General features: G+C 48.8%; 1 protein-coding gene across 10 annotated transcripts in view; it reads left to right on the top strand.

The window, feature by feature from the left end:
- Positions 1-17,126, top strand: part of STAMBP (STAM binding protein) — a 99,010-nt gene that overhangs the window by 16,907 nt on the left and 64,977 nt on the right. For all 10 annotated transcript variants that reach the window (XM_063931890.1, XM_063931889.1, XM_063931888.1 and 7 more), the window contains exons 3-6: positions 11,833-11,908; positions 11,986-12,081; positions 12,166-12,508; positions 13,976-14,100. In XM_063931890.1, the coding sequence (XP_063787960.1) occupies positions 11,833-11,908; positions 11,986-12,081; positions 12,166-12,508; positions 13,976-14,100 (640 nt within the window). The remainder of the gene's footprint in view (positions 1-11,832; positions 11,909-11,985; positions 12,082-12,165; positions 12,509-13,975; positions 14,101-17,126) is intronic.

Raw genomic sequence — 17,126 nt, 5'->3', positions numbered from 1 at the left:
ACGTATATTAGACGTATTTCTGCCCTCAAAATGTCCTGCAGGGAGAGAGAGCGAGCCCTTGAGAGTGACGCCAGGGATTTGGAATCTAGATACTTGGTGGATGGCACCCCTGCGCTGAAGGTACGCTGGCTGGCGGCCCAGTCGGCATGGGTGGCTCATCTGTCTGATAAAAACTTGCGCTCGCTTCTATTTCAGGCTACTAATATTTACATGCAGGGCGATAGGCCAGGTGGCCTGTTGGCTCGATTGATGCACAGTGACCGCCCAGGTTCTACAATTGCTCAGATGACCGGTAGCGATGGCGCCCTTGTGAACACCACGCCGGAAATTGCGCAGCTATTCCGCTCCTACTATGCTGAGGTCTACAGTTCACAACTGGTAGACTCGACATCAGACCTCTCCGCTTATTTAAGTAATATTCCCCTACCCACACTCCCCCCGGAGGCCTCTGAGATACTGGAGGCACCCTTAACTCTGGAAGAGGTAACGGCGGCTATTGGCTTGTCTCCCAGCGGCAAGGCACCGGGCTATGACGGCATCCCCTCAGAGGTATACAAGACCCACATTGATTTCTTCGGTCCTAGGCTTCACGCCCTGTATTCTGATATTTTTGTTAATGATCAACTTCCCCCCTCTATGGCGGAGGCGATTATTATAGTGATCCCGAAGCCCGGAAAAGACCCTAGATCCCCAGAATCCTATAGACCAATATCATTGATTCCCACTGACGCTAAGATCCTGGCAAAGATTTTAGCAGTTCGACTCAACACCGTAATTACTTCCATTATCCACTCCGACCAGACCGGCTTTATGCCAGGGATGTCCACTTCTATTAACCTACGTAGATTATATACCATCTTACAAATCCCATATGACTTCCCCTCTGACTCGGTAGTGGTCTCACTGGATGCCGCCAAGGCATTTGACAGTATCGAGTGGTCCTATCTATGGGAGGTCATGACAGCTATGGGTTTCGGGCCTAATTTTATAAAATGGATTAAATTGCTTTATCAGCACCCGACTGCCAGGATCTCAGTGAATGGCTATATCTCTCCCTCGTTCCGCCTGTTTCGCGGGACCAGGCAGGGATGTCCTCTGTCCCCAACCTTGTTTGCCCTGGCCATCGAACCCTTGGCCTGTCTAATAAGGTCCCACCCAGGCGTGGTGGGCATTCATACCGGCCCTCGTGAGGATAGGATTGCCCTTTACGCTGACGACATGCTGTTGTTTCTGCAGGATTACACCAGGTCTATGCCTACAGTGTTGCAATTGATTGAGGAGTTCGGTGTATATTCAGGCCTTCATATTAACTGGTCTAAGTCCTCTATTATGCCTGTGATTGCCCCCCCCCCCTGCTGCTCCTAAAATCTCCCTACCGCTATGTTGGACGGCGAAATTTAAATATCTTGGGATTCAGGTAACCAATGACCCCTCTGACTTTACACCTTTGAACCTTGATCCGATCATGCAACAAATTACTCGCAAATCCAAGACTTGGTGTAAGCTTCCATTGACTGTATCTGGCAGGGTCAGCCTCGTAAAAATGATAATACTACCTAAGATTCTATATGTGGTTCTGCAATCCCCTGTATATATTCATCCATCCTTCTTTAGAAAATTGAATAGTGTCCTGTCTTCTTTAATATGGGCTAGCAAACGTCCTAGAATACAACTGAACACTCTCACCAGGCTGTGCAGCGACGGAGGTCTGGCCTTGCCAAACTTTCAGATGTACTACTATGCCGCTCAGCTGTCTCATATTAGTGCATGGGTACAGGATACTGGCGTCCCTTCTCTACACTGGGTACTATTTGTCCAATGCTACTTCCCCGACTTATCCCCGCTGCAGGTGCTGCTGAGTGGGAGCTTGGCCCGGTTCCTCCCTCCTCTTATATACCAAGCCATGAAGGTGTGGCAGGCACTAAAAATTCTTTTGAAATTTGATGGATTGGACCCGGACACCCCCCTCTGGTATTCTAAATGGCTCCCTGAACTGTATGCGCTCGAGGGGAGGGAAGTTTGGGCCCCTAAATCAGTGATTTCCATAAATCACCTTTATACGGATAATACGCTCAAATCCTTCCAACAACTAAAAGATGAGTTTAATTTGCCTAACTCCTATTTTTTTAGATACCTCCAGCTCAGACATGCCTTGCAGTCCCAATTCGCCAATTCCCCCCCTAAAATTATACCATTTCCCATTAAGACCTTTGTAAGTATGCTGGGTCGAGTTAAGATGATTTCCCATGCTTATGGTTATCTACTCGCCAAACTCCATATAGATCCTTTGACACGTCTCCGTGTCAAATGGGAGCAGGATCTGGGCCCCATAGATGAAGAGAACTGGGCCCTTGCTTTGGAAACTCCGTGCACGGTTACCAAATCCATCAGGTATCAACAGATACAATACTTCCTTTTGCATAGAATATATATGACCCCGGCCAGACTGGCCAAATTCGGGACGGGTCGTGTGGGTGACTGCCCTAAGTGTGGGATGACTGCAGGTACTTTTTGGCACCTCATTTGGGATTGTCCGGTGCTGCGGGCTTTCTGGGCGGGGGTCGGATCGATTCTGGGGAACACAGGGGTGGACGAGGCCATGCTTACTCCGCAATTTTGCATCCTGGGAATGGGTAGCTCTGACTTTGTGTCTGGTCCAGAGGGCCTATATGTTCGCAACATATGTGCAATGGCTAAGGTGAGCATTGCGAGGCTATGGATGGCCCCTAAGGGCCCTACACTCCCCGCTCTTAAGGCACTAATAAACGACACTGTTTTTAAGGAACGATACATTTATATGAAACACAATGCCTCCGCTAAATTTGAAAGAATTTGGTCTCCATGGCTGGAATCCATATACTCCGTCCCAGACCCTACAACTTAATGGTGATAGGGATACTAACAGGTCCTGGATTTGCCAAGTTATGATCTTCTAGGGCCATAGGCTTCCCTCTCACCCAATGGGTTGTGAATGAGAGAGTGGCTATGTGTCCATCTGGACAGGGTAGGATTTAGAGTGCTAGTATCCCCCAATGCGTCCTCTTCCCCATAATGTTTTTTGTCTTTGTTTTTTTAATTTTTTTATTTCTGGGGTTCTCTGTGTTTGGTTTCTGATTGTTTTCTTCTCTTTTAAAGGGTTTTACTCGGACGGATTGTCCGTAAGAGTTATATTTGAGGAGGGGGGGGGGGGGGGGACAAAAGTATCATGTGATTTCATGAATACTAGAGTGTACGGATAATGCAAAATAATGGTATATATAACTGTACATTCCTATGCGCCTATGAGCAAATGACATAGTTTGAAAATAAGTCGAAAGTGAATGCTGTTCCCCGATGAGGACATGTCATTACGTGTTTAATGTGTTCCTGTTATGCAATGTCTGTATGCAAACTACTCTCCTTCGAAATAAAAATACTTTATTTAAAAAAAAAAAAGTAAACATATATACAGTTGGGCACTGTATATATGTATGAGCCCCCGCCAAAAAGATATGTATTTTAGCGGGACAGAAGCCCGCCGTCGAGGGGGCGGGGCTTCTCCCTCAGCACTCATCAGCGCCATTTTTTCTCCACAGCTCCGCTGAGAAGAAGCTCCCCAGGCTCTCCCCTGCAGATCACTGTAGAAAAAGGGTAAAAAGAGAGGGGGGGCACATAATTAGGCGCTAAAAACACAAATACAGCAGCTACTGGGTTAACATTAAGTTACTGTGTTATTCCTGGGTTATATAGCGCTGGGGTGTGTGCTGGCATACTCTCTCTCTGTCTCACCAAAGGGCCTTGTGGGGGAACTGTCTTCAAAAAGGGCATTCCCTGTGTGTGTGGTGTGTCGGTACGCTTGTGTCGACATGTCTGATGAGGAAGGCTATGTGGAAGCAGAGCGGGAGCAAATGAATGTGGTGTCTGCCGACGGCACAGACACCTGATTGGATGGATATGTGGAAGGTTTTAAATGATAATGTTAATTCCTTACATAAAAGGCTGGAAAAAGCTGAAGCCTCAGCACAGTCAGGGTCCCAACCCATGCCTGATCCTATGTCGCAGAGGCCGACAGGGTCTCAGAAGCGCCCACTATCCCAAATTATTGACACGGATACCGACATGGATTCTGACTCCAGTGTCGATTACGATGATGCAAGGTTACAGACAAAATTGACTAAATCCATCCGTTATATGATTATAGCAATTAAGGATGTGTTGCACATCACAGAGGAAACCCCAGTCCCTGACAAGAGGGTTCATATGTATGGGGAAAAGAAGCCGGAGGTAACCTTTCCCCCCTCACACGAGCTAAATGAGTTATGTGAAAAGGCTTGGGAATCTCCAGATAAAAAACTGCAGATTTCGAAAAAGGATTCTTATGTCGTATCCTTTCCCGCCAACGGACAGGTTACGCTGGGAATCCTCCCCTAGGGTGGACAAAGCTTTGACACGCTTATCCAAGAAGGTAGCCCTGCCGTCACAGGATACGGCTACCCTCAAAGATGCTGCGGATAGAAAACAGGAGGGTACCCTGAAGTCCATTTATACACATTCAGGTACCTTACTGAGGCCGGCAATCGCGTCAGCTTGGGTGTGTAGTGCTGTAGCAGCATGGATGGATACCTTATCTGAGGAACTTGATACCTTAGACAAGGATACTATATTAATGACCCTGGGGCATATTAAAGACGCTGTCCTTTATATGAGAGATGCTCAGAGAGACATTAGCCTACTAGGTTCTAGAATAAATGCTATGTCGATTTCTGCCAGAAGGGTCCTGTGGACTCGGCAATGGACAGGTGATGCCGACTCAAAAAGGCACATGGAGGTTTTACCTTACAAGGGTGAGGAATTGTTTGGGGAGGGTCTCTCGGACCTGGTCTCCACAGCTACGGCTGGAAAGTCAAATTTTTTGCCATATGTTTCCTCACAGCCTAAGAAAGCACCGTATTACCAAATGCAGTCCTTTCGATCACAGAAAAACAAGACAGTCCGAGGTGCGTCCTTTCTTGCCAGGGGCAGAGGAAAGAAGCTGCACAACACAGCTAGTTCCCAGGAACAGAAGTCCTCCCCGGCTTCCACTAAATCCACTGCATGACGCTGGGGCTCCACAGGTGGAGCTAGGCCCGGTGGGGGCGCGTCTCCGAAATTTCAGCCACAAGTGGGTTCACTCCCAGTTGGATCCCTGGGCAATAGATATTGCTGGAATTCGAAGAGATGCCCCCTCACCGATACCTCAAATCGGCCCTGCCAGCTTCCCCCTTAGAGAGGGAAATAGTGTTAACTGCAATTCACAAATTGTATCTTCAACAGGTGGTGGTCAAGGTTCCCCTCCTTCAACAAGGAAAGGGTTATTATTCGACCATGTTTGTAGTACCGAAACCGGACGGTTCGGTCAGACCCATATTGAATTTAAAATCCCTGAACATGTACCTGAAAAGGTTCCGGTTCAAGATGGAATCGCTGAGAGCGGTCATTGCAAGCCTGGAAGGGGCGGATTTTATGGTGTCTCTGGACATAAAGGATGCATACCTTCATGTCCCCATTTATCCACCTCATCAGGCGTACCTCAGATTTGTGGTACAGGATTGTCATTACCAATTTCAGACGTTGCCGTTTGGTCTCTCCACGGCTCCGAGAATATTTACCAAGGTAATGGCGGAAATGATGGTGCTCCTGCGGAAGCAGGGGGTCACAATTATCCCATACTTGGACGATCTCATCATAAAAGCGAGGTCAAGAGAGCAGTTGCTGATCAGCGTAGCACATTCTCTGGAAGTGTTACGGCAACACGGCTGGATTCTAAATATTCCAAAGTCGCAGTTGGTTCCTACGACTCATCTGCCTTTCCTGGGCATGATTCTGGACACAGACCAGAAAAGGGTTTATCTCCCGATAGAGAGAGCTCAGGAACTCATGACACTGGTCAGGGGCCTATTAAAACCAAAACAGGTGTCAGTGCATCACTGCACTCGAGTCCTGGGAAAGATGGTGGCATCATACGAGGCCATTCCCTTCGGCAGGTTCCATGCGAGGACCTTTCAATGGGACTTACTGGACAAATGGTCCGGATCACATCTTCAGATGCATCAGTTAATCACCCTATCCCCCAGGGCCAGGGTGTCTCTCCTGTGGCGGCTGCGGAGTGTTCACCTTCTCGAGGGCCGCAGATTCGGCATTCAGGACTGGGTCCTGGTGACCACGGATGCAAGCCTCCGAGGGTGGGGAGCAGTCACACAGGGAAGAAATTTCCAAGGTCTGTGGTCAAGTCAGGAGACTTGCCTTCACATCAACATCCTGAAACTAAGGGCTATATACAACGCCCTACGTCAAGCAGAGACCCTGCTTCGCGGTCAACCGGTTCTGATTCAGTCAGACAACATCACCGCTGTAGCTCATGTAAACCGACAAGGCGGCACAAGGAGCAGGGTGGCGATGGTGGAAGCCACCAGAATTCTTTGCTGGGCGGAGAATCACGTCAGTACACTGTCAGCAGTGTTCATCCCGGGAGTGGACAACTGGGAAGCAGACTTCCTCAGCAGGCACGACCTCCACCCGGGGGAGTGGGGACTTCATCAAGAAGTCTTCGCACAGATTGCAAGTCGGTGGGAACTGCCACAGGTGGACATGATGGCATCCCGCCTCAACAAAAAACTACAGAGGTATTGCGCCAGGTCAAGGGACCCTCAGGCGATAGCTGTAGACGCCCTGGTAACACCGTGGGTGTTCCAGTCGGTCTATGTATTCCCTCCTCTTCCTCTCATACCAAAGGTGTTGAGAATCATAAGAAAAAGAGAAGTGAGAACAATACTCATTGTTCCGGATTGGCCGAGAAAGACTTGGTATCCAGATCTGCAAGAAATGCTCACGGAGGACCCGTGGCCTCTTCCTCTAAGATAGGACTTGTTGCAACAAGGGCCTTGTCTGTTCCAAGACCTACCGCGGCTGCGTTTGACGGCATGGCGGTTGAACGCCGGATCCTAGCGGAAAAAGGCATTCCGGATGAGGTCATTCCTACGCTGATAGAGGCTAGGAAGGACGTGACGGCTCAACATTATCACCGTATTTGGCGAAAATATGTTGCTTGGTGTGAGGCCAGGAATGCCCCTACGGAGGAATTCCAGCTGGGCCGTTTCCTTCACTTCCTACAGTCAGGAGTGACTTTGGGCCTAAAATTGGGTTCCATTAAGGTCCAGATTTCGGCCCTATCCATTTTCTTTCAAAAAGAGCTGGCTTCTCTACCTGAAGTTCAGACGTTGGTGAAGGGAGTGCTGCATATTCAGCCCCCTTTTGTGCCCCCAGTGGCACCTTGGGATCTTAACGTGGTGTTGAGTTTCCTGAAATCCCACTGGTTTGAACCACTCAAAACGGTGGAATTGAAATATCTCACGTGGAAGGTGGTCATGCTACTGGCCTTGGCTTCGGCTAGGTGTGTGTCAGAATTGGCGGCTTTGTCACATAAAAGCCCCTATCTGGTTTTCCATGCGGATAGAGCAGAGTTGCGGACCCGTCCACAATTCCTGCCAAAAGTGGTTTCATCTTTTCATATAAACCAACCTATTGTGGTGCCTGTGGCTACTACTGACTTGGAGGATTCCGAGTTGCTTGATGTGGTCAGGGCTTTGAAGGTTTATGTAGCCAGAATGGCTAGGGTCAGGAAAACAGAATCTTTGTTTATTCTGTATGCTTCCAACAAGCTTGGTGCTCCTGCTTCAAAGCAGGCTCATTCTGCGGCTGGATTTCCGCTGCCAAAATCAGTTAAGTCCCATTCCACTAGGAAGGTGGGCTCTTCTTGGGCGGCTGCCCGAGGGGTCTCGGCATTACAGCTGTGCCGAGCGGCTACTTGGTCCGGTTCAAACACTTTTGCAAAGTTCTACAAGTTTGATACCCTGGCTGAGGAGGACCTTGTGTTTGCTCATTCGGTGCTGCAGCGTCATCCGCACTCTCCCGCCCGTTTGTGAGCTTTGGTATAATCCCCATGGTCCTTACGGTGTCCCCAGCATCCACTAGGACGTTAGAGAAAATAAGATTTTACTTACCGGTAAATCTATTTCTCGTAGTCCGTAGTGGATGCTGGGCGCCCGTCCCAAGTGCGGACTTCTTCTGCAATACTTGTATATAGTTATTGCTGCAATAAGGGCTACAAGGGTTGTTGTTCATACTGTTGACTGGGTAAGTTTATCACAAGTTATACGGTGTGATTGGTGTGGCTGGTATGAATCTTGCCCTGGATTTCCAAAATCCTTTCCTTGTACTATCAGCTCTTCCGGGCACAGTTTCTCTAACTGAGGTCTGGAGGAGGGACATAGAGGGAGGAGCCAGAGCACACCAGAATCTAAATTCTTTCTTAAAGTGCCCATGTCTCCTGCGGAGCCCGTCTATTCCCCATGGTCCTTACGGAGTCCTCAGCATCCACTACGGACTACGAGAAATAGATTTATCGGTAAGTAAAATCTTATTATCTGCCGTCTTCCCCACCTCCCTGGCATCCCTATCCTGGAGCATCCCTGCAGTCCTTTCGGGTGGCCAGATCCAGAGGCAGAGCCAGAGGTGTTTCCAATGCTGCTAGAGGATCTCACGGTAAGTCCCGTAAACCAGCAGCTGCTGGACCTGCGGACCAGACTTCAGGATCCCAAAGCCCCTTGCGTGACAATTGACCCCAGCAGCAAGGCGACTTTCAGGAAGGTGCTTGCCTTCAACACTTCGCCCACATATGGGCAGAGTCTTGCCGGGATCCTTGGGTGAGGGACCTCCTATTTCAAGGATACCAGCTGGAATTCTGGGAACTCCCTCTTCTCAGATTATTCAGGGCAGGCTTACCATCTTCACAGGAAGCAAGGGTTTCCTTACAGCAGGCAGTGCAAAAGCTGCTTTCTACAGGAGTTGCTGTTCCAGTGCCTCCTCAGCTGCACACAAAGGGGTTTTACTCAAGTCTCTCTATGGTTCCGAAGCCGGATGGCTCAGTATGTCCGAGCTTGAACCTCAAATCCCTGAACCCGTATCTTCGGGTGTTCAAATTCAAGATGGAATCTCTAAGAGCAGTGATAACGAATCTGGTGTCTCAGTATTCAGTTCCTAGGGATGATCTTGGATACAGTGTCTCAGAAGGTCTACCTTCCTATGGAAAAGGCCTTGACTATTCAGTCTATGGTCCGGTCAGTGCTGAAACCTCAAGTGGTCTCAATTCATCTGTGCATCCGCCTGCTGGGCAAGATGGTGGCCTCCTACGAGGCAATACAGTACGGCAGGTTCCATGCGCAACCTTTTCAACTGGATTTGTTGGACAGATGGTTGGGCTCTCACCTGCACATGCATCAGCATATAACCCTGTCACCAAGAGCATGGATATCCCTGCTATGGTGGCTACAAGTCCACCATCTGGTGGAGAGTCGGAGTTTCAACACCCAGTCATGGATGCTGTTGACAACAGATGCCAGCCTCCGGGGTAGGGGGGCTGTGACTCAAGGCGCGCAGTTCCAGGGGATGTGGTCCTTCAGTAATCTGCTCTTCCAATCAACATCCTGGAACTTGGGGCAATTTACAATGCTCTAATAATGGCCTCATCCCTACTTCGGAATCAGGGCATCCAGGTGCAGTTGGACAACGCCACGGCAGTGGCGTACATCAACAGGCAGGAAGGAACAAGAAGCAGGGCCACAATGCAAGAGGTGTCAAGAATACTCCTGTGGACGGAAGCCAACGCAAGGGCCATCTCAGCCAATCCAGGAGTGGACAACTGGAAAACGGACTTCCTAAGCAGGCACGACCTCCATCCGGGGGAATGGGGCCTCCACTCTTGTTCACTGGTGGGGTTGTCCTCAGATAGACCTGATGGCTTCTCGTCTCAACAAGAAGCTCCATCGTTACTGCTCCAGAACAAGGGACCCGCAAGCGGTTGTGGTGGACGCTGTGATGACGCCATGGCCTTACCAGTTAGTTTACCTGTTTCCTCCAATCCCGCTAATCCCAAGAGTTTTCAAAAGACTCAAAAAGGAAAGGGTTCAGGCAATTCTCATTGCCCCAGATTGGCCTCGTCTGGCCTGGTATGCGGACCTCCTGACCCTGTCGTTGGAGGAACCCTGGCCTCTGCCGCTCCTCAAGGACCTTCTTCAACAAGGACCGTTCGTCTATCCAGACTTACAGCGGCTACGTTTGACGGCCTGAAATTCTGACCAGGAAGTGTCTTCCCTCCAAGGTGGTTTCCACGATGGTTCAGGCCAGTAAGGTGATCACCTACAAACATTACCACCGTATTTGGAAGAAATATGTTTCTTGGTGTGAGGGTTGAAAATGTTCTCCTGTGGAATTTCGTCTGGGCTGTTTTCTACTTTTCCTGCAAGCAGGAATGGATAAGGGCCTGCGTCTAGGCTCCATAAAGGTTCAGATTTCGTCTCTCTTTCTCTATCTTCTTCCAGAAACAACTGGCGGTACTTCCTGAGGTACAGACCATTCTTAAGGGGGTGTTTCACATTCAGCCACCCTTTATTCCTCCCACTGCTCCGTGGGACCTCAATGTGGTGCTGACCTTTCTCCAGTCTGATTGGGTCGAACCCTTGCATAAGGTGGATTTCAAATACTTGACGTGGAAGACTGGCCTTGGCTTCGGCTAGGCGAGTGTCAGAATTGGGGGCATTGTCTTGCAAGAGCTCATACCTGGTATTTCATGAGGATAGGGTGGAGCTCAAAACTCGCCCACAGTTTCTACCGAAAGTAGTGTCCACCTTTCATATAAACAAACCAATTGTGGTTCCGGTCTTATCAGACACTTCAATTGCTCCAAAGTCCCTGGATGTTGTGAGGGCTTTGAGGATTTTACATCAAGAGGACTGCTCGTCACAGGAAGTCTGACTTGCTTTTCGTCCTCTGATGCTACAAAAATTGGTCGTTCTGCCTCCAAGCAGTCCATTGCTCGTTGGCTCAAACTGACTATCCAACAAGACTATACTTCGGCTGCTTTGCCCCTGCTGAGTTCTATTCAGGTCCACTCCACAAGGTCAGTGGGTTCTTCCTGGGCGGCTGCCCGGGGTGTCTCAGCCTTACAGTTGTGCCGTGCAGCAACTTGGTCTGGTGTGAACACGTTTGTTAAGTTCTACAGGTTCGACACCTTGGCCAAGGATGACCTTCAGTTTGGTCAGGCGGTTTTGCAGGGGTCTCAACACTCTCCCACCCGTTCTGGGAGCTTTGGGACGTCCCCATATACTATTCGCCAGTATCCACTAGGACGTTAGAGAAAATAGGAATTTAATACCTACCGGTAATTCCTTTTCTTGTAGTCCGTAGTGGATACTGGGCGCCCGCCTCAGTGCTTCGTTTCCTGCTTACCTAGTTGTAAGTGTTATTGGATGGGTTTGCTGTTGCTTCCCTGTTCCATGTTTGGTTAGAGTTGCTATCCTATTGTTAGCGTTGCTTTCCTCTCTTCTGGTAAGCTCTGCTACCTTATTGTTTGTGTGTTGGTTTGATGCCTCACCGCTTTATGTGTTATAGCCTTCTCTCAAAGTATGTCCGTCTCCTCGGGCACAGTTTCCTAGACTGAGTCTGCTAGGAAGGGGCATAGAGGGGAGGAGCCAGCACACACTATTCATTTCTTAAAGTGCCAGGCTCCAGTGGACCCGATCTATACCCCAGTATCTACTACGGACTACGAGAAAAGGAATTACCGGTAGATATTAAATTCCTATTTTCTCAGTATGGATGTATCTAAAATTAATGGTAACAGGCTGTGATGGATGTATCATAACTATATTAGAAGTCACCTTGGATTTGCATCTCTCCTGAAGGCCAGTCCATATTTCACTGTAAACGGAAGAACAATTAAAATTGCGTGATTTATATTTTTTTCTTGCTTATTCTTAGGTTGTTTATAGAAAAGCTTCCTAAACATCGGGACTATAAAACTGCCAACGCTCCAGAGAAGAAGGAAACTCTGAAGGTGAGGAGGCTTATCTGGAGGCACAGGCCGTTCGCAGGTCTGTCTAGAGAGAGCTGAATTTCATCCTTCTCTTGTAGAAACTAAAGGAAGTGGCCTTCCCAAAAGCCGAAGAGCTAAAGAAAGAACTACACAAGCAATACGGTAAAGAGTATGCTGAGTTTCTGGAGAGAAAGGTGAGTTACAGGATAAAAAAAGCCCTGTGCGAAGCGCAGTATAATGAGGCTGGCTGGTGACCGAGTTTGGTTCTTTTGATTTAGAAATGCGAGGAAGAAGAGTGTGCTCGCCGCCTGGCGCTGCAGCAGCAGCTGGATGCAGAGAAGCAGCGGGTGGCGCTCATGAAACAGCAGCAGGAGCAACAGGAACAGCTCCAGGTCTTTGAAGAGATGATCAGAAGGAAGGAACTGGAAAACGAGCGGCTACAAATCCTACACCAGTTCTCTACTGACAACTCCAGTTCACAGTTGCCTGGCGAGCCCCTCATTCCAGGGGTCAATGCTCCCCCTATTATTCCTCCGCCCCCTACAAATGACACTGTCCTACCCCGACCACCTGTTGTAGATAGGACTCTGAAGCCAATGTCTATCAGTCATCATGAAAGCTGTAAGTGGGGAACACTGCAGGGTATAGCAATATGGAATAAATTAGGGGCAATGCATTCGTGGGCTGCTGCTAGTCTATATTCTTAAGGTGCATACACACTAGGCGACCATCATCTAGTGTTTCCCCCCCCGGGCCGCGAGGCGGCGCATCGATCATCGCTCCCGGCATACCCACATGCCGAGAAAATGAACGACATTGCTCAGGAAGGGGGGAAATGATGCGACATCACTCATTTTCTCGGCAAGTGTGTATGCACCTTTAGTTGAAATAATAATAACTATACTATAAATGAGAAATAAATATTGAATTTGCATTTGCTAACATTCTGTTGTGTGTAATACTGCGCTCTTTGTAGCGTCCCCTCACTTATTAACCATATTAATCCTGTATTCTAGAATATCAGTGGATGACTGCACACACGTCCTGCAGTTATCATCCCACCATATTTACTGTCAGACCTGATGGTCCTATGGATTTCCATTTGATCACTGTCTGGCATCATGGGCATTTTGCTACCTGGCATGCAGTGATATTGCATTGCCTGTGGCCTTCCGTAGCTGGGATTTGCTATGACTTAGTACATTGTTACTTTTGTTTGGGGAAGAGATATTTCCATAACCCCTGGGAATGTATTATCAATGTCAAAACAACTCTGTTGTTTAGAAAAGGATGTTTATAAACCAGTATATACAAAAATAGTAGAAGCGGTAAGATAGCGATTTATCCATAGTCGGCAATATCAGTAGGAAGTACAAAAGTGTGGCTGCGTGCCTTGCAGGTGAGACTGCACATTGGTGGTCATTCCGAGTTGTTCCCTCGTTGCCGATTTTCGCTACGCTGCGATTTGTTGCTAAGTGCGCATGGTACGCAGAGCGCATGCGCTAAGTTATTTAACACAAAATAAATAAATTTGCTGGTGTTCGTGCGGCGCTTTTCAGTCGCACTGCTGATCGGTGAATGATTGACAGGAAAGGGGCGTTTCTGGGTGGTAACTGAGCGTTTTCCGGGAGTGTGCTAAAAAATGCGGGAGTGTCTGGAGAAATGGGGGAGTGGCTGGCCGAACGCAGGGCGTGTTTGTGACGTCAAACCAAGAACTAAACGGACTGAGCTGATCGCAATCTAGGAGTAGGTCTGGAGCTACTCAGAAACTGCAAGAAAATATTTAGTAGCAGTTCTGCTAATCTTTCGTTCGCTATTCTGCTAAGCTAAGATACACTCCCAGAGGGCGGCGGCCTAGCGTTTGCAATGCTGCTAAAAGCAGCTAGCGAGCGAACAACTCTGAATGACCACCCTTGTTCCCTTTATGTATAATAAGAATCATTTTTACACGTTCTTAGCTTTCTTTTACAGAGATGCTGTGTGATAGATACAGGGGGATGTCTTTTTTTTGGAGAATATCAGGGTGCTTGTCTGGTAGATTGAGAGAAATACAACACATGTTTATGGTTTTCTCTTGGTTGCTTCCAGTTGTGTCAACTGATGGTCTGCGCCATGTAAGGATTCCTCGGGAAGTGTGCGTGAGGTTTCTGAAATTGGCAGAGGCCAACACGCAGAGAGGGGTGGAGACCTGCGGGATCCTGTGCGGGAAGCTGGTAAGTGAGCGACAATGCCTTTCTGCCATTTCATCTTGGATGACATCTCGCCACCTCAAACTTAATATTTCCAAAACAAAATGTAATTATATTTCCACCGGCCAATAGTAGTTACCAACCTGTTTTCTCTGACGTCCTAGTGGATGCTGGGAACTCCGTAAGGACCATGGGGAATAGACGGCTCCGCAGGAGACTGGGCACATCTAAAGAAAGATTTAGGACTATCTGGTGTGCACTGGCTCCTCCCCCTATGACCCTTCTCCAAGCCTCAGTTAGATTTCTGTGCCCGGCTGAGCTGGATGCACACTAGGGGCTCTCCTGAGCTCCTAGGAAGAAAGTATATGTTAGGTTTTTTATTTTCAGTGAGACCTGCTGGCAACAGGCTCACTGCACCGAGGGACTAAGGGAAGAAGAAGCGAACCTACCTAAGTGGTGGTAGCTTGGGCTTCTTAGGCTACTGGACACCATTAGCTCCAGAGGGATTGAACACAGGACCCGACCTCGTCGTCCGTTCCCGGAGCCGCGCCGCCGTCCCCCTTACAGAGCCAGAAGCAAGAAGGTGGTCCGGAAAATCGGCGGCTGAAGACTTCTGTCTTCTCCAAGGTAGCGCACAGCACTGCAGCTGTGCGCCATTGCTCCTCATGCACACCACACACTGCGGTCACTGATGGGTGCAGGGCGCTGGGGGGGGGGGCGCCCTGAGCAGCAATATTAACACCTTGGCTGGCGAACTGACACCATATGTAGCACCAGGGGCTATATAGGTGTTTATTAACCCCTGCCAGAACTTTTACAATAGCGGGAGAAAGCCCGCCGAAAAAGGGGCGGAGCCATCTCCCTCAGCACACTGGCGCCATTTTCCCTCACAGCCCCGCTGGAGGGATCGCTCCCTGGCTCTCCCCTGCAGTCCTGCACTACAGAAAAGGGTTAAAAAGAGAGGGGGGGCACAAATTAGGCGCAGTAAAAATATATTATGCAGCTATAAGGGAAAAACACTCTGTATAGTGATATCCCTGTGATATATAGCGCTCTGGTGTGTGCTGGCATACTCTCCCTCTGTCTCCCCAAAGGGCTTTGTGGGGTCCTGTCCTCTGTCAGAGCATCCCCTGTGTGTGTGCTGTGTGTCGGTACTGCTGTGTCGACATGTATGATGAGGATAATGATGTGGAGGCGGAGCAAATGCCTGCAAATGGGATGTCACCCCCTTGCGGGGTCGACACCGGTGTGGATGCACTTATGGAAGGAATTACGTGACAGTGTCAACTCCTTACATAAAAGGTTTGACGACATAGGACAGCCGGCTGCTCAGCTTGTGCCTGTCCAAGCGTCTCAAATGTCATCAGGGGCTCTAAAACGCCCGCTACCTCAGATGGCAGACACAGATGTTGACACGGATACCGACTCCAGTGTCGACGACGATGAGACTAGTGTACCTTCCAATAGGGCCACCCGTTACATGATTGAGGCAATGAAAAATGTATTACACATTTCTGATAATACCCCAGATACCACAAAAAAGGGTATTATGTTTGGTGACAGAAAACTACCAGTAGTTTTCCTGCATCTGAGAAATTGATATGAGGTGTGTGAGGAAGCATGGACTTCCCCCGATAAGAAATTGATAATTTCTAAGCAGCGTACCCTTTATAGGTCACGTTGGGAAATACCCCCTAGGGTAGAAAAAGCGGTTACACGCTTATTAAAAAAGGTGGCACTACCGTCTCCGGATACGGCCGCCCTGAAGTACCTGCTGATAGAAAGCAGAAAACTACCCTTAAAGCTATATACACACACACGGGCATCATATTGAGACCTGCTATTGCCTCGGCATGGATGTGCAGTGCGGCAGCTGCGTGGTCAGATTCCCTGTCGGATAATATTGAAACCATGGATAGGGACAATATTTTGCTGAAAATAGAGCATATAAAAGACGCTGTCTTATACATGCGTGATGCACAGAGGGATATTTGCCAACTGGCATCACTAATAAGCAATATGTAAAACCATTGCCGCCAGACGGGGGTTATGGACTCTGCAATGGTCGGGCGATGCCGATTCAAAACGGCACATGGCAGTTTGCCCTATAAGGGGGTGGAACTGTTTGGGGATGGTCTTTCAGACCTCGTTTCCACAGCTACGGCTGGGAAATCAAAACTTTTGCCACAAGCTACCCCACAGCAAAAGTAAGCACTGTATTATCAGGTACAGTCCCTTCGGCCCCAGAAAAGTAGAGGACTAGAGGCTCATCTTTTCTGCCAAGAGGAAAAGGTAGAGGGAAAAAGCTGCAGCACACAGCTAGTTCCCAAGAGCAGAAGTTCCCAAGAGCATGTTCCCAAGAGCATGACGCTGGGGCTGCTCAGGCGGACCCGGGTACGGTGGGGGCCCCTCTCAGAAATTCAGCGCACAGTGGGCTCTCTCACAGGTGGATCCCTGGGTTCTTCAAACAGTGTCTCAGGGGTACAGGCTGAAATTCGAGATGTCTCCCCCCCCGCCGTTTCCTAAAATCTGCCTTACCGGCAACTCCCTCTGCCAGGGAGGCAGTGTTGGTGGCTATCCAAAAAACTGTATTCACAGCAAGTGATTATCAAGGTACCCCTCCTTCAACAGGAAAAGGGTTACTTTTCCACAATGTTTGTGGTACCGAAACCGGACGGTTCGGTGAGACCCATCTTAAATTTAAAATCCTTGAACACATATAACAAAAGATTCAAGTTCAAGATGGAATCGCTCAGGGCGATTATTGCGAAACTGGACGAGGGGGATTACAGGGTCTCTCTGGACATCAAGGATACTTACCTGCATGTCCCCATTTGCCCTCCTCACCAGGAGTACCTCAAGGTTGTGGTACAGGACTGTCACTATCAGTTCCAGACGCTGCCGTTTGGATTATCCACGGCACCGAGGGTCTTTACCAGGGTAATGACCGAAATGATGATACTCCTTCGCAAGAAGGGAGTTTAATTATCCCGTACTTGGACGATCTCCTGATAAAGGCGAGCTCCAAGGAACAGTTGGTAAGGGGGTAG

The sequence above is a fragment of the Pseudophryne corroboree genome, chromosome 6, assembly GCF_028390025.1.
Source record: "Pseudophryne corroboree isolate aPseCor3 chromosome 6, aPseCor3.hap2, whole genome shotgun sequence".
Lineage (NCBI taxonomy): Eukaryota > Metazoa > Chordata > Amphibia > Anura > Myobatrachidae > Pseudophryne > Pseudophryne corroboree.
The sequence above is the reverse complement of the archived record's forward strand: the minus strand, read 5'-3'. Positions and strand labels throughout refer to the sequence as shown.